Genomic DNA, 24,718 nt, shown 5'->3' with positions numbered 1-24,718 from the left:
TTTAATCGAATATTCCCCAGACTGGGTTCCCAAATGCTAATGAATACTTGCTTCGGCTGTATGGAGAGCAGACTCAAAAAAGTTCCTTTAGGAATCCAGGGGTGAATTATTGACTTAGCTTTAGCTTGAAAAGAAATCTATTTATTCAAAGGCTATTTTGGGTGCCATGGGATGTATGCGTTTGAGACAAAGGTTGGGAGGGGTAGAAGCGCCTGGGACATTGAGATAAACATAACTCAAATGCATGCTTCTATTTCAGCCAGCTAAGCAACTTAGTTGGGATCCGCTTACTGTCTTTTACTTTTATGACAGAATCCCTCAATAATCACAGCTCCCTGGAATGCACAAGGCTCCATGGCATCAGACGCCATATTTTTGTCTTTTATTGCTGAATCCTCAACACCCACGCAGCGTGGGACATATATTAGGTGCTCAATAAATGCTTGTTAAATGCTTGAAAAACTCTCTTAAAGCATTGTCCAGAGCTTTTCAGATCCTGTTATCTTTTCCTGAAGGGGAGCTCTGATCACAACATCCTCCTGCCCTGAGCTGCAGGCTCACCAGAAGGCCCCCTATTCTCCTACCCAGGTTCTGGAAGTTTCTCTGCCTGGAATCTTTGAACAACCTTTTGACCCATGTTTCTCTGTCCAGATCCTGCTCAAGGTCCTGAAAGGACTCTTTCAAGGTCCCCCTCAGTGCTCCCCCTTCTCCAAGGGCTCAGCATCCTTCCTCTGTCTTCCTGGCTGACCCCAAAAGTGGGTCCCTGATGACTGTATGCTCCCCACTGCACTTGCACAGAATTCTTTGTCAGCAAATGTGGTGTTGCTATTGTCTGATTCGAATCATGGAAACGCTGTGCAAAGAGCATTTGGTCCCAAAAAAGCTTATGTGTGGACCAAATAGAGAAAAGCACCCAAAGTCTCCCCACCACAGAGCAGAAAACTCCTTCTAGGTGGGCTGAAAACTCCTGGGCCATCCAAGGCTGAGGTCAAAGCAAAGGTCATAGCAAAGGGAGAAGGAAATACAGATTCGTGGTGTGAGGAGGAGAAAGGCAACAAGCAGCCCGCCAAGGGGCTCCCGGATACCAAGGCTGGATTTGCTCTATAAAGAGCCTGTGTAGTGGCGTGTGGGCAGGCCCATGGCGTGGGGTTCCCAGGCCCTCAGCGGGGCTCGCGCGGGGCCTCTGACGAGGGGGTGTCACTTCTCAGAATACTTTCTTTGTTTCCTGTTGAAGTTCGGGCAGCCATAGGCTTTCTGTAGACCTTCACTTGGGCTAGACCGGATTTTTGTTGTATGTCTCTTCATGCGTTTGAGACATATCGAACAACAGGAAATCAATCAATCTCTTTGCCATCTTTTTCTACAACAGACCAGGATAAATGTTTAAGTCAACCTGGGGAATAGCCGAGTATCGTAAGATTCTGTAACTCCCGGGTTACTTGCCAAAAATGGGTTAATTCCACACAAAGAAAGAGGAGGTGCAGAGCAACACCTGTGAAGGGCTCCCCCCTGGGGCACCTGGAGCCGAGCTCCCCAGGATCAGCAGGGCCAGCTCCTCCAATCACTGTATAACCCATGCCCCCATCCCTTCAGCTGTAGGGCAGGAGAATACTGTACCTACTTGGTAAGCTTGTAATGAAGGCTAAATGAGTTAGTACGTGTAAAGTTCCTATAACAGTGCCTGGCATGTAATAAGTGCCACCTTACAGTGTCACTTCTCTCCCATAGGCCAAATGGCACAGTAGCAGGTGCCAACATGTTCATTTGCATAGGTTATACCATGAGGGTGTGCAGCCGCCTGCCAGCAGACCAGGACTGAGGTCAGGTGGGGCTTTGATGGACACATGAGCCACGGGTACCTAGGACACTTCATAGAGTAGGTTTCCAAGGAAACAGACCCTGAGAACAACCCCTGGGGTACCACTGTAACACACCGCCCAGGTGGGGCCGTACATCTATGCTCCAGTGCACAGCAACAGAATAAAACAGAATGATTCTGGGCTCAAGTCCCCCAGTGCTTCCCTTATTGATAGGGCGCCATCCTGATGCTCACTTAAAACATGATGGTGGTTGGGAAAGTATCAAGTGAAATACAAGCGTAAAGTAATGCTGTCATCCTATTCTTCTGCTGGCCCGGCAGCTTTAAGCATGCTGGACCCACTGTCCGGAGATCTGGGTGTTCTCACAGCTCTGTGTCCTCAGACATGTCACCTCCCCCCTCTGGGCCTCAGATCCTTCATCTTTAAGTGACAGGGTTGGTCGGGATGACCAAGGTCTCCAGCCTGAACATCAATGACTCTGACCTTTGGGTCCTGGCCAATGTCTTACTCCAAGAAGTCTCTTAAAGTTCCTGGAACTATGCCTGTCCTCTGAGTCTCATTTGGACACAAGAACCCGTGGATACCAGAGGTGAAGGAGCTCCTAAGATCTTATACTTGAGAGCTGAGGCCTAAGATACACGTGGAGAGTTGGAGGGAGCGCCAAAGGAAGAGGGGCCACTCTGGACAAGCAACAGAGCAGACCCAGCTGTAAGCTGAGCTCAGGACAGGAGCAGGGAGGCATCCGGCCCATCCGAGTTTCCAAGCACCGTGGCTGAGCAGCCTTCAAGGCTCATTTTCCACTGAAAACAAAGGGAACAGGCCAGGAAGGAGAGTAGGGAACACTTAGTTGAGGGACAGAGAGCAGAGACAGGGGTAATGAGGGAGAGGAAGATAGAAACAGAGAGAACCAGCAGATGGTCCAACACCCAAAGCACCATGAGTCCTTGTCAGACACAAGAGTGGGATGTAACGGGGGGGGGGGGGGGGGGGGGGGGGGCGGGGTGCGCAGAGAAGAGAGCAGGAAGGGATGGTAAGGAAGGCAGGAATGAGGCTGGATGAGGACTGATGACCTCGTGACCTGGGGATGCCCAAGTCCCCTACCACAGGCAGCAAGACATCAATTTTGTCTCGTGCTTAAGCTCCAATACATGTTGAAAATATCCCGTTGTGTTCACAGAAGATCAGCTACAAAGCTGTCCTGTGGGGAGTATGTGTTTCACACCTATCCGGTGAGCTGCCGTGGAGAGAAGACTGAGAACTGCTCTTACGGCGAGCTCCAGAGAGCCAATGCCTAACAGAACGCCGAATATACACATTGCTTCATTCATGCGACAATTTCTGAGCACCTACTATGTGCCAGGTCTGATATACTATTAATTTCTATATCCTAAGCCCAATATAGTGTGTAAGAATTAGTTAATACTTACTGACTTCATACACGTATTTATCTTGTTTCTTGAGTCTCAATATAATTTTAGCAAACTCTGGAAATCTTTGATCCCCTCCCCTTTCCTAAGCCTAAAGTCTAGGATGTTATTAAAAATTGCGGAGCATGCCACTGCATTTTTCTTGACTTGTCTGTCTGGCTCTCTTCAGGTGCTATCCGTGGCATGCCCAAAGCCAGAGCTGGAAGAGGAGTAAGTGCCAAGTGGGCAAGGCTGTGTCCTCGTGAGCCTGGGACTTGGTAGTGAGTGGAGAGGTTCCCAGAGGACCTCTCCAGCCGAGCACCATGGAGAAAATCAAATCCTTCTTCAGTGCCATCTGGGATACCATCTTGAACAGGCACGAGGAAGGCCTCTTCAACACTGTCTGCCTGGGTATCATCCTGGCGCTGCCACTACTGGTGGTCATCACACTGACCTTCATCTGTTGCCATTGCTGCTGGAACCGGCCAGGCAAGCGTGACCAACAGCCAGGGCAAAACAAGGGAAAGAAGAAAAAGAAGGCTGAGGAAGACCTCTGGATCTCTGCTCAGCCCAAGCTTCTCCAGATGGAGAAGAGGCCATCGCTGCCGGTGTAGTCAGGCAGGAAGCAGAGGTGCGCCCCTCAGGGACTTGGCCGCCTTCCAACTCCATCTAGGGGAGGGAGAAGCGATCCCTGGCCTGATGCACTCACATGGACAGAGGAGCTTCTCCGCCAAGGCGGCGTGGCCCCCAGGAGGGCACTCCCAGGGAACACGTGGACAGCTGTCGGCACGGTCTTGGCAGCTACGTGTCCAGCAACAATGCTCTTCCCCACAGACTCAGGCATGCCTTCCAACTATCTCTGGCAAACCACATATGCAAAAGCACAGGGAACATTTATCCACATATCTTGACATGTCTCCTCAAAGCGCGTGCTTGCATGCACGCACACACACACACACACACACACACGTGGGTACCTGGGCAAGTGTATTATGTTCATCAAATGGTCCTAGGATGTCTCCTCTGTGCAAAGCCCCATTCAAGGCAGTATATTACCTGCTTTTACAAAAACATCCCACAAGAAGGTCCTGCCAGATGCGGGCACGTACGCGCAGTTCTATAACCAGCCAAGGTGCACATCCTCCCCACAGACCACTCAGGTTAGAGACGTGTGCTTCCCTCTTCCTATCCCTACATGACGTTTGACTGGAAAGCCTCATCACGGGGCATTCCAGCAACCTGGGGGAGACTCCACCCCTGTATGATACAGACTCACCAAGTTCCTGTGCTTCTGACCTCGCACCTTGGAGGGGAAAGTGTAAAGTGTGATGGACCAAAATTCACTGAAAGCTATGGTCCTGCAACTCCGTACAAGGTCCTCATTCCCACTGGTAGGTATTTAATGTGGTCCGAGACCTGTCTTTGAGACGCTACCCCCAGAACCACTGAGCAAGGCGCCTATTCCACGCGAGAACAAACCGCTCTTGGTAGGGACTCCTAGAGAGCTAAGGAAACCAGGTTTCTCCATGGGCAAAGTATGCTTTACAGGAGGAAAGAGATGCTACACCTGAGTGAGGTGTCTCCCGTGGAACCACAGGTTTTCAGCGGGGAAGGAATTAACGCCAGTCACCGGTACAGCCTCGCAGAAAGCACACAGGACACGGTTGCCTACGGCGGGAATGGAGACCTGGCATGCAGCAGGGGCGCTGCAGAAGACACTCAGTGAAAGCGGGACCAAGCTATATAGAGGTTTATTGATATTTATGTTGCGGTTCGGGCAAGTGCCTTGCACATACTTGGTACTCGTGACTGTCTCTGGAGGCTGTTGGCTTTGTGATAATGTTAAGGGTAAACTACATACCTCACCAATTTCCCCAACTGACTTTCCGAGTGAGCCCGCTTGTGCTGCAATGGGTGGGGGTTGGGTATTGAATTCTGCAGGAAGGTACACACAACACCAAGGGCCGGGCTGGCACGGGTGCCCTGAGGTCCGTGCGGACGCGTAAACTAGGTCCACAGAGCGTCTCCCCGCCAGGCTGAAGTTTGGGGGTTGAGTTAATCCATTCATACGATGAGCTGCTTGGTATTTTGCTTGTATTATGGCCACATTACAGTGATGGGTAATTCTCAACGTGGGGGTAGGCTGTGCTGTCCAAGTTCATTTGCAAATCTCCTGGGTCGCTAGCGCTCTTGAAATATTTTCCCATGGAAACTCTTCTAAATAGTGGTGAAATTGAGATTTAAGAATGTAGCTAAACTATGATATTTATAGTGGCAAAAGCTAAATTCTATAAGATTGTGCTAGTGAAAAAAAATGCACTCTATCTGCTCTCCAGGGCTGCCTGGTCCTCAACTGCCCTCCAGTACACTCCAGGCCCGTGGAGGGCAGGCGCTGGGTGGTGGCTGCTGTACCAGGTCTCCTAGCAGGTGATCCTGTGAATCATAATTCAGGCCTGCATATATTTTAGGACCAATCATGTCCACCCTCTCACCCTAAGTGGCCCTAACTACCCTGGGCACTCAGGCTCTTACTCCTAAGCTGCTGTGGCCAGAGGAAGAAGCACCTTCTGATTCCTTGTCCCCTTGTCACATGGAAAGCTATGCATGGAGCAGCTGACTGTCCCCTTGACATCGCAGGATGACTAGTCATCTCCCCACACAGAACGCACGAGCCTCGCCTCGCCGCGCCTACCACTGCCCTCAAGGACGCGTTCCCCTTCCTGTCTCCGGCGCTCATCCCCCCGCCCCCGAAATGGATGACTTAGGGGAGACATGGAGGCTGACGGCTGAGATTGGTGTCAGATGGGATCTAGGCAAGCAGATCACCAGGATCAGGGATTGCACCAGGAACATGGTTGCCATGACAACCGGCTGCTCATTTGAATTAAGACAGCGGGTCTGCTGTCACTGGCATGACAAGGCCTAATCTCCAGGTTCAGTGCCCCACTGTCTCCTAATACAATGGACCTGCTCTACCTCCAGGCACAAAACACACGTCCTGTTGCTTTCATAGCCTAGGACCCCGGCCACCTAAGCCTCGAGTGAGGCCCGTCAGTCCCCCACCCCGGCCTCCCCTGACAGCCTTTCCTGGAGGACCTAGAACAGTGTCGGGTCCATAAGAGGCCCTCGTGATTCTGTTGAACAAATGGGTGTGTGTAGGAGCCCAAGGCAAGTCCTGGTGTCCACGCCCTTTTCTTCCCATTTCATGCTCATCCTTCTCTCCCGTTTTGCCTCTTCTCTTACTCCCTCTTCTCCTGGCACCAGCCCTGCTCCATCCCTCTACTCCTCTCCAGGTTCGGTTCACTCATTCCCGGCCTCTGTCCCAGACTGCCACTGGCCATGGGGGACCTGAGGACTAGAGCTTGCTTGGCGCCTCGAGGGGAATTTAAGCTAATAAAGGACAAAACAGATGGTAAAGAGACTTCCCAAACCAGCACCAGCTTGGGGAGGAGCCCCCAGGCTTGTACACACCTTCAGCCCGAGTCAGAGGAGGGCTTCCCCACGGCTCAATGGATTCGCTGTTGTATTTCTCGGGGGGAGTGGGAGAGAGGATACAGAGAAAGGGCAGTCGCCTTTTCAAGAAGAATATAAATGGTCCAAATTGTACAGTATTTGTCAATATTTTTCTGGAAAATGCAAACACACCAACAGAAAAACTTATTTAAATAAAATACTTTGAAAATAAGAAGCCACGCCTGACTTCCTTCCGTGCTGGAGTCGGATACTTTCTTGGCATTTGATACGACCCTCTCCCAGACGTCACTCAGACACAATGGGTGCAATGACTCCCTCTGGGATACCAAAGGCCCGCCCCCGCCCCCGGCAGGGTCACAGGTCACAGGCGCGCAGGAATGCAGTCACACCACTGCCTGCACAGCAGACGCCTGGGGACCAGGCACCCTCAGAGGTGCCAGCTGCAGGCGAACGCGCGCGTGTGCCCTGGCAACACTTAGAGAACATTCCCTTCAGTGAGGTCAATCGATATCTTCTTAAAGGAAAAAGGGGAAAATAGCAAAAACTAAGTAAAAACAGAACTGTGAGTTAACTCTGGTGCTGGCAGGGGAGATCAAAAGCCTCTACAGTAGCTGCTAGGGAGAGAGACAGATAGATGATAGATACACAGAGAGATAAGACAGATGATAGATGACAGACAGACACATGTATGTATGTGTAAATGTTTACCTTTTTTCATGTCAGCCATAGCTTTGCACTAACTATGAAATATAATGACATCGGTGCTCCTGATCCCTCCCTGACGGCAGTCCTCCCAGTTGGTCATCCGAGCAGAAACCATCTAGAACAGTGCCGCCCAATAGAACTAGGAAGGATGCACCTGTTCCATAGCTACACTGTCCCATATGGTACTGTTAGCCACATACAGCTATTTAAGTTAAAATGAAATAACATTAAAAGCCCAGCAGCTAAGTCACGCCTGCCACAGTCCAACTGCTCACTAGCCACGTGGTCCAGGAGCTCGAGGGGGGAGTGGTCAGACATGCTGGCCAGCAGCGAGGGCTGAGGAATGAAGGCCCGCGCCTTCCCTCCCCCAAGGCAGGCTGACTGTTTCTGTCGTTTCAAGTTCCTGCACCCTGGCCCCACCACCACTCTCTCCACGGCGACCTGAGGACAGACTCTCCATTCTGGTCTGTGTTCTCTCCCCCAGGACTTCCAAACCTTTCCCGTGTAGAGAACAGAGTGTGGCTCAGAATCCACCTGGGGGAGGAGCAGCCGCGGCACACCTGAGCGGAGGCCAGAGCTGAACTCCACTAGCTCCACCTGCGCAGGCTCTGCGCTGACCTGAGGGTGTGAATATGGGGTTGGACGATGTTATGAGCATGCGCAGCTCGCCAGAACCGTCTGCACGGGCCCCTTGCCCTTTGACCTCAGTATGATTCCCAAATTCAAAGTCACGGGATTACAAGACTGAAATAAAGAGTCCCTTCAACACAGCTTTCGGCCTTTGCCATAGGTTCAAAAGCAATGTTTTCCAACACTTCTGCTGCGTCACTCAGGAACGGCCATGCACGCACGTTACCTAACTCCTTCTTGAGGCTTTTCATCCCGTGAACATTTTTGACTCCTGACTATGTGCCAAGCACACTAGGAGCCAGTGATACAGGGTTGTCTGGAGGGGCTCATGGCCTGGTTGAAGGGACAGATAAGCAAACAGACCATTCCAATGCAGTGTGTGGTCGCTGCTTCCTAGAGCGCAGCTCCAGCGCTGGTGTCAGGACGAGCTGTCAGGACAGATCACACAGGAACCGCCCCGAGTTGACAGGAAGAAACTGGGAAAGGAGGGGACCATCTGTACACCCTACAACCTGCACGTGCAGCCTGGGGGGGGGGGTGACACTAGGACCACCGTCGGCATGGTGGGCTCAGGACGAGGGTCGCACGGATTCTGAGACTAACTCCAGCTCCCACTAGTCAGGTGACGTAGGCCCATGAACTTCATCCCTGCAAAATTTTCCTGTAGAGTTAGTGACAGTACCTACCACAGGGACAGGGGAGTACATGAGATAATGGGTCCGACGCATGTCAGACAGACAGGGCCTGGCTTATAGTAAGTGCTCAGTAAGTGTTAGCTGTTATTATTAAGTATAGACAGAAGATCATGAGGGAGTTGTGTTCCAGAAGTCAAAGGGGGAGAAAGTTTCAAGAAGAAAGCAAGAGTCCATCGAGTCTTAGGGTGTAGACAGTTCAAATGAGATCGGGGTTTAAAACAAAGTCCATTTTCTCTTCCCCTTGGTGCAATACATTCCTAATTTCACCAGACGCTGCTCTGTCTGCAGCATGATCAATACTCCATGAATAAGGGCTCCCGTTTGCAGTCTGTGACCGGTGAGTTTATCTGGCCTGGGCTCGTCCCCTCGGCCCACAGCCACACCACCCTAGGGTGACAGTGCCCCCTGGTGGCCAGATCAGGAAAGCATTTGCATCAGCGTCTTTTTCACCTCACGGGAGTGTTTCCCTTAGAACATCCATCCAGATAATTGGTCCTCAGGCGGAACGTGCTAAAGGCTCATTGGGTTTTCTGTGATATTCACGAATCTGTTAGGGTCAAGACTGCCATGCTCATGGGACAGATGAAGGGTATTCATGACCCTAAGCCTTCATTGTTGTTACAAACATGTTTCTGTGCAGTGTTCCAGGTTTTATATCACTGCCTACAGGAGAGCTTCCCTGACCACACGAACTTTGCCCATCACAGCAAGATCAGACGATATGGCACCTGTGTATGATCCTTATTCAAAGCACTCCACTCCCACCCATGTTAGAATTAACGTTTATGAGGCCAGAATTGTAACTGCCTTATTCACCACTATATCTCCAATATGCAGCCTGGTATATACAACATGCTCAATAAATGCATTGATGGGGGAGAGGAAAGAAAAAGAACCACTGGGTGTCTCTCTCTGCCCTTTTTGCTGGATTTATTAAGTCTTGGATGGGGCCAGACTACCTGCTCTCTTAGCAAGTGCTCTAGGCAAATGCCAGTCGTCTCTGAGCCACACCTTGAGAAACACTAACTAGATACTCAGGAAACAAGCAAATTCTATGGTCATATAAGTTTGGAAAGCACTGCATACTGTGTACTTTTCTACTCTTCCTTGAGGTCCATGAAAACTTTTGCATCTGGAGAAGGAAGGGTTCCAAAGAACACAGTTTGGGAAATGCTGCCAGGGAGGGTCCATGTAACCCCCATGGTTCACCTGTTCCTGCCTTTCACGGCTCACAGCTCAGTTCCTATCTTCCCCAAGGAAGCCCTTTCTGAAATGCACATAGATTCTCCTTTTCCTCTCATAGCCTTCGTTTCTCACTCTGCCCTTTGTCTTTCTTCCATAAGTGAACCACAGCAATCCAGCTGGAGGCTACTCATCGCCCATATACCTTAGAGCTGGCTAGAGATACCCTCTGTATCAAGAGGGGGAAAAAAGAAAATCCAGAAGTTTTGAATCAAAGGCTAAAGACCCAGGTGCCTTTCCAGGTGCTTTCAATCACGTAAGAGCCCTCTCATGACCCCGTTTGATTCTTACAGCTGCCGACGCAGCACAACAGGGGCTGATGTCATTCCCATTTTATAGACGAAGAAAACAAGGCCCAGAGAAAGAAAGCAACTCACCCAGAGCTGCCATGGAGACCAACACCTTCAGACACCTACCCAGCGCCCCTTCCACACACTGGGCACCGGGCCCCAGGCCCACCTGCTGAACTTGGCTCCTGAAAGACTGCTAGCGCACAGGGACACCTCCTCTGCGTCAGGAGTGTACTGAGTCCAGTATAGGGCTCTGCCCGCAAGCCTTTAGAGGCCCCGGATGTCTCCTGTAGGTAACCCACTGCAGCCTCCTCTGCCTCCCCCTCCTTCTCTAATGAAAGCTAATTTTCTTCACTTACCAAAATCAAGAGCGATTTTCATTCCGTTTCCCCCCCTTCTTTTATTTAAATTACAACACTGCAATACCGTTGTCTTCTATTTGTCACAACTGCACAGCAATTTGTATTATAGAATAATCAGGCTTAACCTGGGAACCTAACTTCTTTATACAACGTTGAAATTGAAACAACCCATTCATTTCCTGTTTCTCCAGTAGAAAAAAGCCCGCTAACAGAGGGACTTTGGGAAGTGGATTTATTTACATTTTAGGGACTGCCTAACATCTCCTCCAGGGGTGGCCCCCTCACCTTTCATCATGCCAACAGCCCCAATCCCCCGTCTCACCACCCAGCCCAGAGCACCAGGTGTTTGTGGAGGGGGAGGGTCAAGGTATTTCCCAGTTACCTGTTTTGTGCCTTAGTTCAGCAGCAACACCGCCTACACAACACCCAGCACAGGCTGCATGCTGAGCCGTAGCCCACAGGCTGACTCTCAAACCATGTTATCCAGAAAGGAAGAAAAGTCGGGACTCCCCAGAACGCACCTTTACGGAGGAAAGTGGCGTCCAAGCGAGAGGTTCCCGCTGGGGCAACACTGCCACCTTCTGGCCTGTCTGGGTACAGCGTGCCTCCTGCTCTGGGCAGCTGGCCCCAATTATATCGATCCGCGTTCCTTGTTGACAGAAACCGTTTTCTGATTCTTTCCACCGCCCTGGGGACGGGCTCAAGGGAATGACTTGGAAATTTTTTCAGCGAAGAGCTTCCTCCAGCAAATGATTAAGTTTTGCCAAGAGCTTTTCATTATGTACACTTGTTTCTCCTTCTGCCGCGGTGTACCTCTTCTGCATCGCTGCCTGTCCACTTCTCGCTCTCTCCACTTCTCGCTCTCTCCACACACCACACCTGGCATCCCCTTGATCACAATCCCTCGGGTCATTCTTGTCTTTCTCCCTGGCTGCTTCAGCATTGCCTGGCTTTAATTGATCCTTGAATCCCTGAGAGCTCTAAGTGAAAAAGCAGAGCTCTTAGCGTCTTAGGACAAACACAAGCTCGGACGCTATTCCCAGAGGAAGCTACTGTCAAGAACCAGCTCTTAAGTCCCCGGTAACGGGACCCCCGCCCCTGCTTTTACCACCCATCCCCTCAAATCCTGTTGACTCCTCCTCCTAAATATCTCTTTAATCTGAGCCCTTCTCCGCTTTCCCAGGATTTCTGCCGCAGGCCAAGAAAGTCATTACCGTGAACCTCTGCACTTCCCCCAAACTGCCCTCAACACCTGCCCTGGGAGCTTTAAAAAGCGCAGGCAAACAGGGCTCAGCTGAGACTCGTTGAAGCAGAGTCCCCGGAGGTGCAGCAAGGCCCAGGTACATAACAGCTCCAGCTGATTCCAATGAGCAGTGCCAGCTGAGAACCGAGGTATCTCGTGGCCCAGACAGGAGTCCCCGCCCATCGCTCCAGCGTGGCCCCCACCAAGCTCCCCTCAACCCACCAGCAAACCGCTTTCCTCCCTCAAACTCACCAAGCTCCACCCTTTCTCTTCTTTGTCACCAAGTTTCCCTTGCTCGAGGTGCCCTGCAAACTGGTTCATCCTTCCAGACCTATCGCCGACATCACACCCATGACACTCTCTCTGGCACCCCTGCTCTGCTCACAGGGCCCACTCCATACCCCCGTTGACTCAGTCGCCCCATCTCGCTGCCATGGTATGTACCCACCACACTGAGCACACGGGCTTTGCTAGTGTCTCGTGTGGAATTGGCAATGGCTCGGAGACTTTATCGAATGCTCATGATACTTCTGTCCTGGCTTCTACCCTCGTGCCCGGCAGGCAGCCTGTCCCTTCTGTGACAGCTATTTGCTTTGCTTTGTCCTTTAGGGTGGAAACTGCCCTTAAAGCTTCAAAGGCCCTATGGCTCACAACCTGACCCTCTGAAAAGTAGGTTTATCCAGGAAGCAATTCCTGAGGCCCATATTCAGCGACCAGAGCGGGGGCTGCCAGGGCCGGTCACGTTAAATGGGCTTAGGCACGGAGGTTTAGGGCTGGACGGTTCTCAGACAAACGTCCTTTGAAAAGGAGCTTCCCTCTCCTTCCTTCTCTGCCCCCTGTAGAACCCCTGAAGGGTCGGCTGAGGTGTTCTCCCCGCTGAACCTTCAGGGCAGCATGGGTCCTACAGGTGAAAGAATGCAAGAAACAACTCCAGGTTCCCACGAGTCCTCGTCTTGGCCAGTGGTGGACAGACGCTGGGGTCAGTGGACACGGGGCTGTGCTGCTGCCATCCCAGATGCCTCCTGAGCGAAAAGACCATCAGCTACTCAGAGTGGTCAGCGATCCAACAGCAGCCCTAGTCCAGACCCAGAGTCAGAAGCTCTGAGGATGAGGCTCAGCACATTTGACGAGCGTGTTCAAAGTCAGGACGTACTGCCAACTGGCACCACCACCGGCTCTGGGTCACTTCAGGGTTTGATCCACTTTGCAAAGGAGGCCCTTCTTTTCTAAGAAGCCTGCCCCTGCTGGGGTGATCACAAGACCCCTGAGTCATCAAGGTGAGGAACTTATATGCAAACAGAGGATGAGAGGACTCAGAACTGGGAGGCTGTACAGAGGAAGTGCGCTCAGCCTTCTGCCTGATGAAGCTGAATCGAGGCTTAAGAACTCGGGCAGGTCTCTGCAAATATGTCCTCCTCGGAGAAGCCTGCGTAGCCCCCCAGCTCCAGCACCTGTCTCTACCTCCATCTTAATCCTCCTGTAGTTTTCTTCCAGGGCACTTAACACTTCTTGGAATTGTATATTTCCGTACTGTTTATCGTCAGTTCCACCAATAGAAAATAAGCACAGGGACAGGAATATTATGTTTCTAGCATCAGAGCCTGGCACACACTGAGGCTCAGTATCTGTTGAATAAATGAATGAATGCATGAATGCATGAATTACAGCACACACACTCCATTAGTGCAAGGACCATGTCTAGCTTACTCACCACTGAGCTCACCTGTTTCCCCAGTGCCAAGCACACTGCCTGGTAAGAAGCAGGCAGACACTTAAATTCCTGTGGAATCCACGAGCCACATACAGGCACATTTTAACAATCAGCCCCATCCCTTGATTCAGAGCACCCACCATCAGCTCCAGCAGTTGTTAAAGGCATTGCTCACTGTGTGTGTGTGGGGGGGTAGGGTCGGGGGGAGTGCTGAAAAATTTCAAGGTTGACAAAAACTGTCTTGAGAGTATGGCTTGGCATTCAGCCAGAGATGAAAACTGGAAGAAGCCAAGGCAGTAAGCGACACCCCAGTCCTGGAGGGGGACTCAGCTTTTAGGGCATCTGTCTCTCCCACTCACTTTTGCTTCCAAATACCATTATTGGCCACCACGCAAGAAAGAAGCCACAGCCAACCCAAGTCCACTGTGATGCACACATTTCACCTCCACCTGCACTTAGGCCAAATTTAGAATTCAAGTGCCCTTATGTGGGAAAAATAACACAAGGCGATTCTTCTTTAATCATGTGGTTTATTATTATTTTCTTCTTCTTGATTAGGAATTTGAGGTACATCAATGGTCACTGATTTCCCCACAGAAAAACCCTGGTCATAAATAGAACCCCTCTTTGGTGTTTCTTTCTAGAAAGGAGCTTTGCTAATACAAAGCTTTAAATATATATAAATATATATCAGTTTCCAGAGATTTCCAGTAGGTAAAGTGCTAGACTTTTTTTTTGCCCTGATCCCGTATACTTGTTACTGAAGATAGGCTGAAAAACCTTTGCAGTTCCAGTGCTGTCTTTCCCATTCACACTGTGCAACTACTATTGCGTTGGTGTTTAGGCTCCCAGTATATGAGGTCAGACAATTAGGTTCGCAAACTCATCCTAGAAAAAGTGCTACATACCTCATTGCTGAATAGCACTAGGGTCACCTTTGAAGTACTCCCCTTGGAAAGCTATGCACGGATGCCAGCGCCTAGTCCACCCTTCAAAGCAATGTTGGAACTCTTTTTCTGGAATGGCCATCAGAGTTGTCATCCTATTACCCTTGATGTCCTGAATGTCATCAAAATATCTTCCTTTCAATATTTCCTTTATCTTCGGGTAAAGAAATAAGTCATTGGGGGCCAGATCAGGTGAGTAGGGAGGGTGTTCCAATACAGTTATTTGTTTTCTGGCTAAAAACTCCCTCACAATGACCATGTGAGCTGGTGTATTGTCGTGATGCAAGAGCCATGAATTGTTGGCAAAAAGTTCAGGTCATCTAACTTTGTCACGCAGCCTTTTTAGCACTTCCAAATAGTAAACTTGGTTAACTGTTTGTCCAGTTGGTACAAATTCATAATGAATAATCCCTCTGATATCAAAAAAGAGGTTAGCAACTTCGTTGCAACAAGTTCGCGAACTTAATTGTCACACCTCGTGGATGGGCAAAAATGCAGGTGGCGGGGAATTACCCTCTATGGTGTGGAACTCAATGACATTCTTTGTCCTGCAGGTTATCCAGCGTCTCAGGAACTAGAGACTATGACCATCCCTCCAACTTCCATTAACCAGTCACCACAATCCACTTCACCCCAAGCTATGCAGCCCCAACCCAGGGCTGGTCTTGCCTCGGGCGACGATTGCTCAGATCGGCCATCAGAATGTTCTCGGATGTTTCTCCTAGCATCTGCTTCTTCGTGCTCAGGACGTGCTCCCCGCTGTAGCCACGAGGGCGGATTTTCAACTCCACATAAGGAATGGAGAATTCGTGTCCTTTCCACGGCTCCCAGTTCACCCCCTACGTAAACAAGCCAACATCAAGAAGAGGCCCTTGGGAGGTGCGCAGGGTGGGTTATGATACAAAGGAATGCTTCTTTGCCAAGGAAATCACACACTCACTGCTTAGGGGAGAGAAAAAAAGAGGGGGCCTGGGGTCTTTACAAGGGAAATGGAGCAGGTTCTAGATACTTGCGCCCTCTGCTGGGCAGCTGGGGTTAGGCAGGCTGACGGCTTGGAAGTCCCCTATGGTTGGAGGACCTGGGTGGGACGGCCCGGAGGTGAGTGAGGCCTGAGCAGGAGCAGAGATAACACAGGGTCAACCTGGCCAGCAATGATCAAATTATCTTTGCCTCCCTCTTTTCCTTTCCAAAACATTAAAGGCAAAAATAAACATTAATTGGCCAATTGTGTAAAATCATTTTCAATTTAGACTGTTTAGATATTAGCTCTGGGGTAAAGAACAGCCTGCTGAAAACTAAATTTCATTTTATGTCTTTTGACTAGTGAGCACAATAATATTTAATTCACTTAATAACCTTGCAACCTGGCCAATAAAGAGCCCAAGTGACCAATTTTACGTATTTTAATTTGTGAGGTAAATAATAAACAAGAAGCTAAATGCCTTGCAGACTGTGAAAAGCACATTAACCAGATGAATGTCTTTTATTAGCAAATATAGGGATGGTTTAGGGCATGCTGGCTGCTGATTTCAAATATCTGATCTCTGATCACAGGCTTCCTTACCCCCTGTGTCAGCCTACATGCTGCCACCATGATTCATGGGCCGACCCCTCTTAGCTTCCCTGGGGACACATTTCTTCTTCCCTTGGAAAAATCACGAAAGCATCAGGAGTCCCCGCTACCTGGTCGGGACCAAAGTACTCGAAATGAACCTGAACGTTAGGTGTGCTCATACTTACAGTGAAATCGGTGCAAGGTGAGTACTAGGGAGAGGTGGCTTCCTGGACGCTGGAAGCAGGACCCAGGATGGGAGATTAGAAACCCAGAATGGGGCCTTGGAGAGTTCATGGAGGGGATGGATTAATGATGAGTAGGAACAAAGATGCAACTTTCCAGAAGCCAAGAAGAGGCGGGCAGGAGATGCCCGAAGCTGGTGAGGAGTCAAGATAATGTTCACAGGTCGTGGAGGTTTGAGAAATTGCTGGCAGGAAAGATTCAGAGTAAGGCAGGGGAGAGGCGGCCTCGAGAGCGCTCAGCCGGTGTGCCTCCTGCTCGCCTGGGGAGACCGGCTTAGCATCGTGCGCTGGGCCAACACTAGGTGGTTTGGGATGAAATGGCCCCAAAAGTGGGTCTGACCTAAGGAAGACTTTGTTTTCCTGGTGATCAAAAGACTTGAGGAAAACAGCTCTGGTTTAACTGGGAGAACAACTAGAAAGAATTGGAAAATGTTTGTGCCTGCCCCCCTCCATGCACGTGTGGAAGCCCTAATCCTCTGTGCGATGGTCCTGGGAGGTGGGGCCTCTGGGAGGTAATTAGGGTTGGGTGAGGTCATCAGGTTGGGTCGCTCATGATGGGATTCTGAGGATTATTATTCCAGCAAGAGGAAGAGACACCAGACCGCTCTTTCTCTCTCTACTACCTGAGGACACAGGAAAAGAACTCTCGCCAGGGACTGAATCTGCCGGCACCTTGATCTTGGACTTCCAGCCTCCAGAACAGTGAGAGTACACGTCTGTGGTTTAAGCCCCCCAGGCTACAGTATTTCCTTACAGCAGCCCGAACTGACTAACAGAGTGTCCATGTGTGAACTGGTCGAGTGAGATAGTATGGGACCCACGTCATGTGTCTCTTACTCAGCAGTGGGTAGCCTGAGTTCCCACCCGCCTGCACTCAAGACTGCAGCACGTGAGCGGGAGAGGGGGGAGGGGAGGGAACGCAGTGTGTGGGGGGCTGTCACAGATGGGTCGGGGGGGGGGGCCTTGACCTCAAGGCCACAGAAGCTGGAAAAAAAGCACAACTGCCCTGACTGGAAGCCTCGGGAGGAGAAGGCAGCCAAACCGAGATGGAGGGTGTCACTTTGGGAACTGAATGTGGGCAGAGCCTGGGACAAAATAAGATGTTCACCTGTCACCTACCTCACTATGCTTGGTCTCTCCATATCTGCCATTGGGGTTGGCCAAGTGGCAGTTCTTGTACCACCAGCCGCCATGATGCGTCAGGGCACAGTTGCTGAGGGCGATATCATTGTCTCTGTCAAAAGTTGTAAACTTCCATCCGTTGTGGTAAGTGAGAGCATCCCCTGCAGGACAGAAGACATGAGCAGTGAGAGGCCAAGTTTCACCACTGAGGGGTGACCATACTCTGGGCTGAAAGACGACTCAGCAGGAAACTCTCTAGGCATGAAAATGCCCAGGATCCAGTCAGTTATGTCACAGGACCCTGCTCTCAAAATGGCCAAGACAAGACCCTGATGCAGATGACAGATTCTCTTTCCTGCTTTGCCATCCAAATTTCAGGCCTGTTTCTCCAATCGCCTTAAAAACATTTTCACTCCGGAGCTTCACAGTCATGTGAAATAGCCACATATCCAATATCAAACTCATGGGCTCTCCCCACAGTGTCCGAGCACCCTGCTCACAAGCTACCCCCTCTCCCACCCTCCCTGCCTTAGCTCAAACATCGTCCCAGCCACCCAGAGAACCACTCGGCAATCCCGCAGTACGCTTTTCACAAGCCCGGCTTCTGAAGGTCACTACATGCACCCCTGCTCCCATGGCTGCCGCCCTGGGCCTCGTCTCATCTCGTTGGACCTCTATGAACACAGCAGCCTTCCTGGCCCTACTGAAGCGCAGGCCTCCATCATCTCAGGCCTCACGTCCCACTTCCTACCACACGGGGGCGCATGGCTCCTGCTGGCTCTGCAGGCCTGTAACGTGGCTGTTCCCGGCACAATCTCACAGTCCACTGTGCTCGCCGGCTTCTCTCTGCCCTTCCTCGCTCCAAGTGCTAACCGCTCCTCAAAGCCCAGCTCAACCCACTCCTAGGAAAGAGTCTCTTTGTTAAACCTCCCTCACCCCTCCGAGCACACAAGCCTGAACTTCTAGAGCCTTCCTGGGCTCACATATACGCATCGGTGACTCATCACATCCTGTCTGGAAACTAATTATTTTACTGGTACTTCTGCTATTTTCCCATCGTATTTGTCATCCTTTTTTAACTTTACTTTTTAATTCAGCTCATAAAAGGAAATAAGGGCCCATATCAATCCCAAGCTTCATTAAGTTCTATTCCCACTCTAACAACACTTATATTTACATCCGGTCTCTGAGTTTACCAGTCACCTTCACATATATATTCTTGTTGGACCCCAGCCTGCGCGGGGGGTCGGGCACCTCCTAGCCCCATGAGGCAACACACTCACAGAGGTCAGACTCCAGGGATTGTCAAGGTGCCTGCCCCTCCCAGTTCGTCTCCTCTCATGTCACCGTGTCACCAGGCTCACCAGTCCACTGACCCCTATGGAAGTATTTGGGTCTCGGGGGCTATCCTTTACAATATAAAACATCCTTAGGGTTAAGAAAGGTCTTGCCAGAAATACTGTATTTTAAACTCACCTACTTTGCTCCAGGGCCCATGCTAAGCATTGGGAAACAAGAGCAAATGCAAAATTCATGTAATTTAAAAAGAAATTAAATCAGAAAACCTGAAAGAAATTTTGTGTTAGCAGTCAGATACCTCGTATCATGGTGTCTATTCGGTCTTTTGCCATTACAGGTTGTCGAGCAGACAATTTTGAGAAGGCCGGCACGGTTTCAAGAGTCAATGCCCACTGCCTTGCCTCACTTATGAGACTCTGCAAAAGTTACCTTATATGACTATTTATCCATTTTCATGTGAGCCTAAGGGGAGTGACCATGTCTTACACAGTCAGCAGATCTGGCTGGTAACACATTCCTACCTAGTTACATCAAAGTAAAAAACATGCAAAATGAAACAACAGGCCCATTTACTAGGGTTTGAAAAACTATAGATTCAGGTTTAAAATATAATATTAAAACGATAACCCACCCCTCCCCTCTTAAATAAAACACTCAATGGTATAATCCCAGTATTTGTCACGTTGCTCAATTTTGTTCTTTCCCTTCAGAACTGAACTGAACACACCATCAACCAGCTTAAACCCAGTGAGCAGCTGATTGAGGCTAAAGATTCCGCTCCCGGCTCAGCTGCGTATGAAGTTAATGAGATGGATGCTTTATTGTTTGAATCAGCACTTTCACTTTTCTGTCTTTGTTTATGGCAAAGTGCCGCCAACTATTTAAATAACACACACAGGCTATCACCCAGAATGGGGGTTCATCAGCCGACATGGCCTGAATTTGTGGAGTATAAGAGAGGGGGTTTTCATTGACTGGAGGTGGGGTGGCTGTTGACGTATAATGTACACAAGTTCTGATTTTACGATGGCCTAGGATTGCTTTAACGACTTGGTTTACCCCTAACCCCCTGCAGGGAGCAGGACCTCCACTGCCAACGAGGACAATTCGCCTTCGCAGAGCACTCCAGCCCCCAGATCCACAGCATGCGGCAAACCAGGGCTTAGACACAGAGCAAGAGCAGAGCAGGAAAGAACTTTCTCACCTGCGGTGCCTCTGTATTTCCCAACTGTGAGCTTGTAGCGCTCCTTGCTGGAGGCCACCTGGAAGAGGTCATACACGGCGTAGGCGGACTCATTGGCTGTCTGCAGGTCCACTCTCACCTCGTACCGGGTAGGGCTGCCAGTGGTGAGATTGTGCAGCTTGTCAAGTCCTGAAAACGAGGATGTCCGACCACCAGTCAGTCGATGGGTGTGAGCATTCACCACGGGCATCCGAGGCTTTCTAGCCTCTACCTCCTCCGTTAATGGGGGCCTTGCCCCCCCACTTTCTCTTTAGGGGAGCTTATTTTCCCTTATTATTTTTTGGGCACAGTCAGGCCACTGAGTGTGGAAGCCACGTCCTGTGGGCAGGCACAGTGCGGGTCATCATAGGATGACCCTGACCCACTGACGCCATCGCTTAAGGCATCAGCCGTCCCATTTGCCGTCCACTTATCTTGCCAAGTGGGAGAGGAGATCGACCAGGCACTCTGCGGTCTCTGAAGAGACTGCGGACCGCGCAAAGCACAAACCTCGCCTACTCTATCAGGCCCCGAGTACCCAGGTTATGACGGCTGAACCCTCCATTCCCCAGTTGGTGCTTGCGGCTCTTTCCCTCTCCATGAATATCCACCCAGAACAGAGCAGGAGGAAGTGAGAGAAACCGGCGCCCATACGCCTGGCATTACCGACAGAATGTCTGGGACAACTTACGCTGATGCCCAATCACAGCCCAGAATCCAAATCTCCTCCATGGTTTTTAAGAAGCTCGGGCTCCAGGCAGATCCTGTGGGGCTCAGGTTCAACATAAATACCCCCTGGGGCAGGCTGACCCTTTCCCAAGCCCAGAGCTTGAGAACCTTCCCAGCGACAAGGCCCCGCCAACACACAGGTCGGCAGGCCGCTCAGCGTGTCCCTGTCACGTGGGCCTCTTCCTGACTGTGGTGAGCTGCCTGGCCAGCTTTTCGAGGGGGAAATCTCCCTTTCACAACCCAGCCCTCCTGGGTTCCCAAAGATCATACCAAGCCAGAACTCCTTCCTGGGGTCCCCAAAGCCTTCCACGTAGGTCCGCCAGCGCTTGAAGAAATCCAGCTGCCCGGTGTTCCGCCTCTGGAAGACCTGAGAAGGGAGACAGACGTTTCACTCTGACACATGTGAACAGTCACGACTGAGGGAAAGGGGACAGTGGCTTGAGCTGGGACTGCCCTGAAAACAGACAGAAGGTAAAATGGACAGATGTGGTGATGGGCTGAAAGGGGAACTGAACGAGGGGAGGAAGTCAGTGATTCTGTGGTTCTGGCTGACTGCTCTAGGCGGCCGCTCACTGAGGTGTGGGCTCTGAGAGAAGACGGGTTTTCTGAGCGCATCGTGAGCTTGGGGACACGGCAAGTGTGAAACACTTCTGAGGTATCCTGGCGCGTGAAGATGCCACAGGAGCAGCTGAATGCAAGGGCTGCAGTTCTATAGAGAGGTCTGGCCTAGACTTACAAAGGGGAGAGTGTGTCTGAGACGACGCCAGGTGTTCCCCGAGTCCCGTTTCCCCAGGGAGAGCCCCAGGATACAGGAAGACTTCCTTTTCAGCCTTCTTTGCCCTTAAGCCAGAGCCATGTGGCTGGTCCCAGCCACAGGACTGTATGTGGGAGCAGGAAGGGTGACGGGTTCTCCATGCTCTCTCTTCCACGGCCATGAGCCACCGTGCCTCGGTGAAGGCCAAGTGCTGACAGGGCAAAGCCACAAGTGGGAATCAGCCTGAATCTCTGAGTCACCACTCAGGAGGGACTGCCAAACCCACAGAAGATCACATGTGAGAAAAAAAACTTTTTAAGTTTTAAATCATTGGAATTTGGTTTGTTGTTGCAGCATAGCCGACTATATTGTAACTGATACAGGAAGCCACCGGGACATGAAGAATAAAATGAGGCCATTGGAAAGGATGAGACCACCAGGAATAAAACAGGAACTGAAAAGAGAAAATGGCCTTGACGCTAGCCTTGAGGACCTCCAATACAGAACCGCCACATGGAGAAGGATCGGTTCATTAAGGAGAGAGAGGAACAACCAGAGATACGGAAGGACAACAAGGAAAATGTGGGGTCACCAAGGCCACAAAAAGAAAGGTGTGGTCAGTGGCGTCATATGCTGGTCAAAGGTCACGGATCACGAGGCCTAAACCGCCCACAGCATTTAGGGACATGGAATCACTGGTGACTTTAGCAAAGGCGGTGTTGGTGAGACGTGATGGCAGAGCCAATGGAATGGGCTGAAGCATGAGTGAGAAGTGAGGAAAGGGAGGCAGGACTGGGTACTATTATGAGAGTATGGGCTGCTTTCTTTTCAGAGCTTCCTCTATTTGGGGAAGCTCTGGTCAGAGTCAATTGGATTCTTTTATATGAAGTAAACCTGAAAAGTGCCCAGAGGCTAACCATGCCTGTGTATGCTATTGGAGTTGGTAATATATACATGTCGTGACCTTGAGAGAGCCAAGCTAAACGCCATCCTAGCTAGCCAGAGAAACGATTCTGGAATTCTAGAAGGCTGGAATTGCATGTTCAGGTGGAAGACCTCCCATGTTATGTTCTGTTCCAATATTTTTATAAATGAATCGGGAATTGCCCCCATTCAACCCAATTACTGCCTTTCAGCCATCAGATGCAGCTGTGCAGGTAATAAACGCTCTCCGCTGCTGCTCATCAGATGGCATTATTTTATCCATGGCTGCTCAAGTGTCTTTGGTTTCCCGGGCCCCTGAGCGAACATGTAAATGAAGACAGTTAGAGCACCATCAGGTCATGCTTTCTCCTGCTCACAGGGAGTTGTGGATGCCCAGCGGGTGAGGCTGCACGCTAGTCTGGGGCAGTGAGCACCTCCGTCTGCTCAGGCACAGGCAGAGGGGGCTGGAGGAGATGGAAGGATCACATGCAACCCTCCGAGGCAGCTCATCCGATAACTGGATCAGGCTGCTACAATCAGAGAAGGTGCCGTGTGGTTTAAGCAGAGAATGGCCCAAGAGAATAAAACCTCCACCTGGCAGAGGGACCATCAGCACTGCCGGCTCTCCCTCTGTCAGGGCTTAGCCTCCCAAATGCCAAGTCCCAAAGCATCGTTTCTGTACCAAGGAGCCAGGATGAAGAACCTGGACAACGGGCTCCAGCTCAGAGGCCTGAGCTCCCAGGGAGGTCCTGCGTTTCCATCTTGGATGGCCTGACATGACCCACGGGGAAGGAGGCTGGAGTCCTGAAATCTGGTCCGAGCTTTGTCCCTTACTCGCGTGACTTAGCCAAGACACAGCTCTTTGTGGGCCTCACTTTACATGTCTATCAAATCGGAATCATAATCTCTCTCACTCTACAGCTTTTGTGTGAGGATCTTGTTTATGCGAGTGCTTTGGGGAGAGTAAAACGTGGGTAAGACATGCGTATAGGGCATTATGCGATGGTGACAGACCCAAGGGCCCTCACAGCCATCAGCCTTAGCCTAACCACGCCTGCTCTGTCCCAGGTGTGAACTACTTCCGGTCCTATTCTTACGGTGGGGTGGGATCTCTCTACACACAGCTGCAGGCGAGCGACGTTCCTGTGAAGCGTGAGAGCTGCCCGGGCTGAGCTGCCTGGAGCTCCCGGGGCTCTGCGGGACTCACAGTCCATCCGCCTCCATCCGTGTCCATGTCACAGTACACCTGCAGGGGCTGGCCGGCGTCGCCGTGCAGGTAGACGGTGTACAGGCCACTGGCGACGTTGCTGTTCTGCTGAACTTGACTGCAGTCCGAAGGGTGTGGGAAACGGGCACCAACTGGGAGCCAAGCAGAGGGGACGCGTTGTTAAGAGACGGGCAGGAAGAAGGGCCATGGGGCGAGTCCCTGTTTTAAGTTAATTTATTGGTTTAGGATTACTCACAACCTCCTACCACTTTGCTCCTTCCGCATCCTCACATCTTATTTTTCTCACTCACTCTCCTCTCATCGAACCCTCTAAACGGACCAGAAATAAGGACGTTCACATCACTTCCTCCCCTGACCCAACTCCCCCCCAAAATAACACTCCATGTCGCTCCCCTGTGTAGTCTCTCCCAGGATGGATTTCTCCTGCCCCCGTTTCCCACGCCTAGAGGGAGCGCAGCTCTGCAGCCACTCGCTCCCCCGCGGGCAGCACTGCTGGCCTCTGGAATGCTCCTCCTCCTGCACTCTCGTTCTGAGCGCGGGAGTCCACGTTACCTGTGGAAAGGATGGTGGATACATTCCTGCTCCAGCGACCACCCTTAAAGGCAACCAAGAAGACGGGGTAGGTGACGCCCTGCTCAAGGCCTTGCAACTCAAACTTCTGGTCCCCTTGTCCGAGCTGCAGCTCCTACCAAACAAAAGAGACAGTCGTAGACATTCAGTGTGTCCCCTCCAGCACTCTAGGTGTCCGCAGCATTCTGCTAGTGACAGAAGCTCTCTCACAGCGCAGTGTTTTGTCTTTTGGGGGGCTCAGTGGCAGCCCAGGATCCCAGTGGGTCCCAGCCACTGCTCTGCAGGGCCACGCTGTGGACAGTCGGCACTGCTGGGAGCACCAGCCAGGAGCCAGCACCAGGCAGCACCACTGGGGAGCACCGGCCAATCTACTGGGGACCTCGGCCCTCCAGACACACGTGGGAGCACTCAATGCCAGGCTGAGAAGTGAACAGGGGAAGTGAGGCAGGTAGACAGTTGGTTTCTCAAGAACCTGTCTTACTTCCTCTAGCAGGGCTGTCCTAAGCATTAACCGAGATAACGAATAAATCAATATACCCTTTCTTTTT

At 51.0% G+C, this 24,718-nt stretch overlaps 2 protein-coding genes across 3 annotated transcripts in view; one reads left to right on the top strand and one right to left on the bottom strand.

The window, feature by feature from the left end:
* Nucleotides 1-6,908, top strand: part of KIAA0040 (KIAA0040 ortholog) — a 31,537-nt gene extending 24,629 nt beyond the window's left edge. The window contains exons 2-3 of one of the 2 annotated variants that reach the window (XM_019648443.1): nucleotides 2,998-3,180; nucleotides 3,417-6,908. In XM_019648443.1, coding sequence (XP_019503988.1) covers nucleotides 3,550-3,840 — 291 coding nt within the window. In that variant the 5' untranslated portion in view covers nucleotides 2,998-3,180; nucleotides 3,417-3,549 and the 3' untranslated portion in view covers nucleotides 3,841-6,908. The remainder of the gene's footprint in view (nucleotides 1-2,997; nucleotides 3,181-3,416) is intronic. The other variant, XM_019648434.1, reaches the window with a different exon arrangement.
* An 8,028-nt stretch (nucleotides 6,909-14,936) lies between these two features.
* The window catches only part of TNN (tenascin N), a 69,053-nt gene continuing 59,271 nt past the window's right edge, over nucleotides 14,937-24,718 (bottom strand). Inside the window, exons 13-18 of the mRNA XM_019647003.1 lie at nucleotides 24,153-24,285; nucleotides 23,580-23,731; nucleotides 20,965-21,061; nucleotides 19,948-20,115; nucleotides 17,442-17,605; nucleotides 14,937-15,364 (exon numbers count right to left, since the gene is read on the bottom strand). Of these exons, the coding sequence (XP_019502548.1) occupies nucleotides 15,164-15,364; nucleotides 17,442-17,605; nucleotides 19,948-20,115; nucleotides 20,965-21,061; nucleotides 23,580-23,731; nucleotides 24,153-24,285 (915 nt within the window). The 3' untranslated portion in view covers nucleotides 14,937-15,163. The remainder of the gene's footprint in view (nucleotides 15,365-17,441; nucleotides 17,606-19,947; nucleotides 20,116-20,964; nucleotides 21,062-23,579; nucleotides 23,732-24,152; nucleotides 24,286-24,718) is intronic.

This window comes from Hipposideros armiger, unplaced genomic scaffold (assembly GCF_001890085.2).
Source record: "Hipposideros armiger isolate ML-2016 unplaced genomic scaffold, ASM189008v1 scaffold_6, whole genome shotgun sequence".
Classification (NCBI taxonomy): domain Eukaryota; kingdom Metazoa; phylum Chordata; class Mammalia; order Chiroptera; family Hipposideridae; genus Hipposideros; species Hipposideros armiger.
The sequence above is the reverse complement of the archived record's forward strand: the minus strand, read 5'-3'. Positions and strand labels throughout refer to the sequence as shown.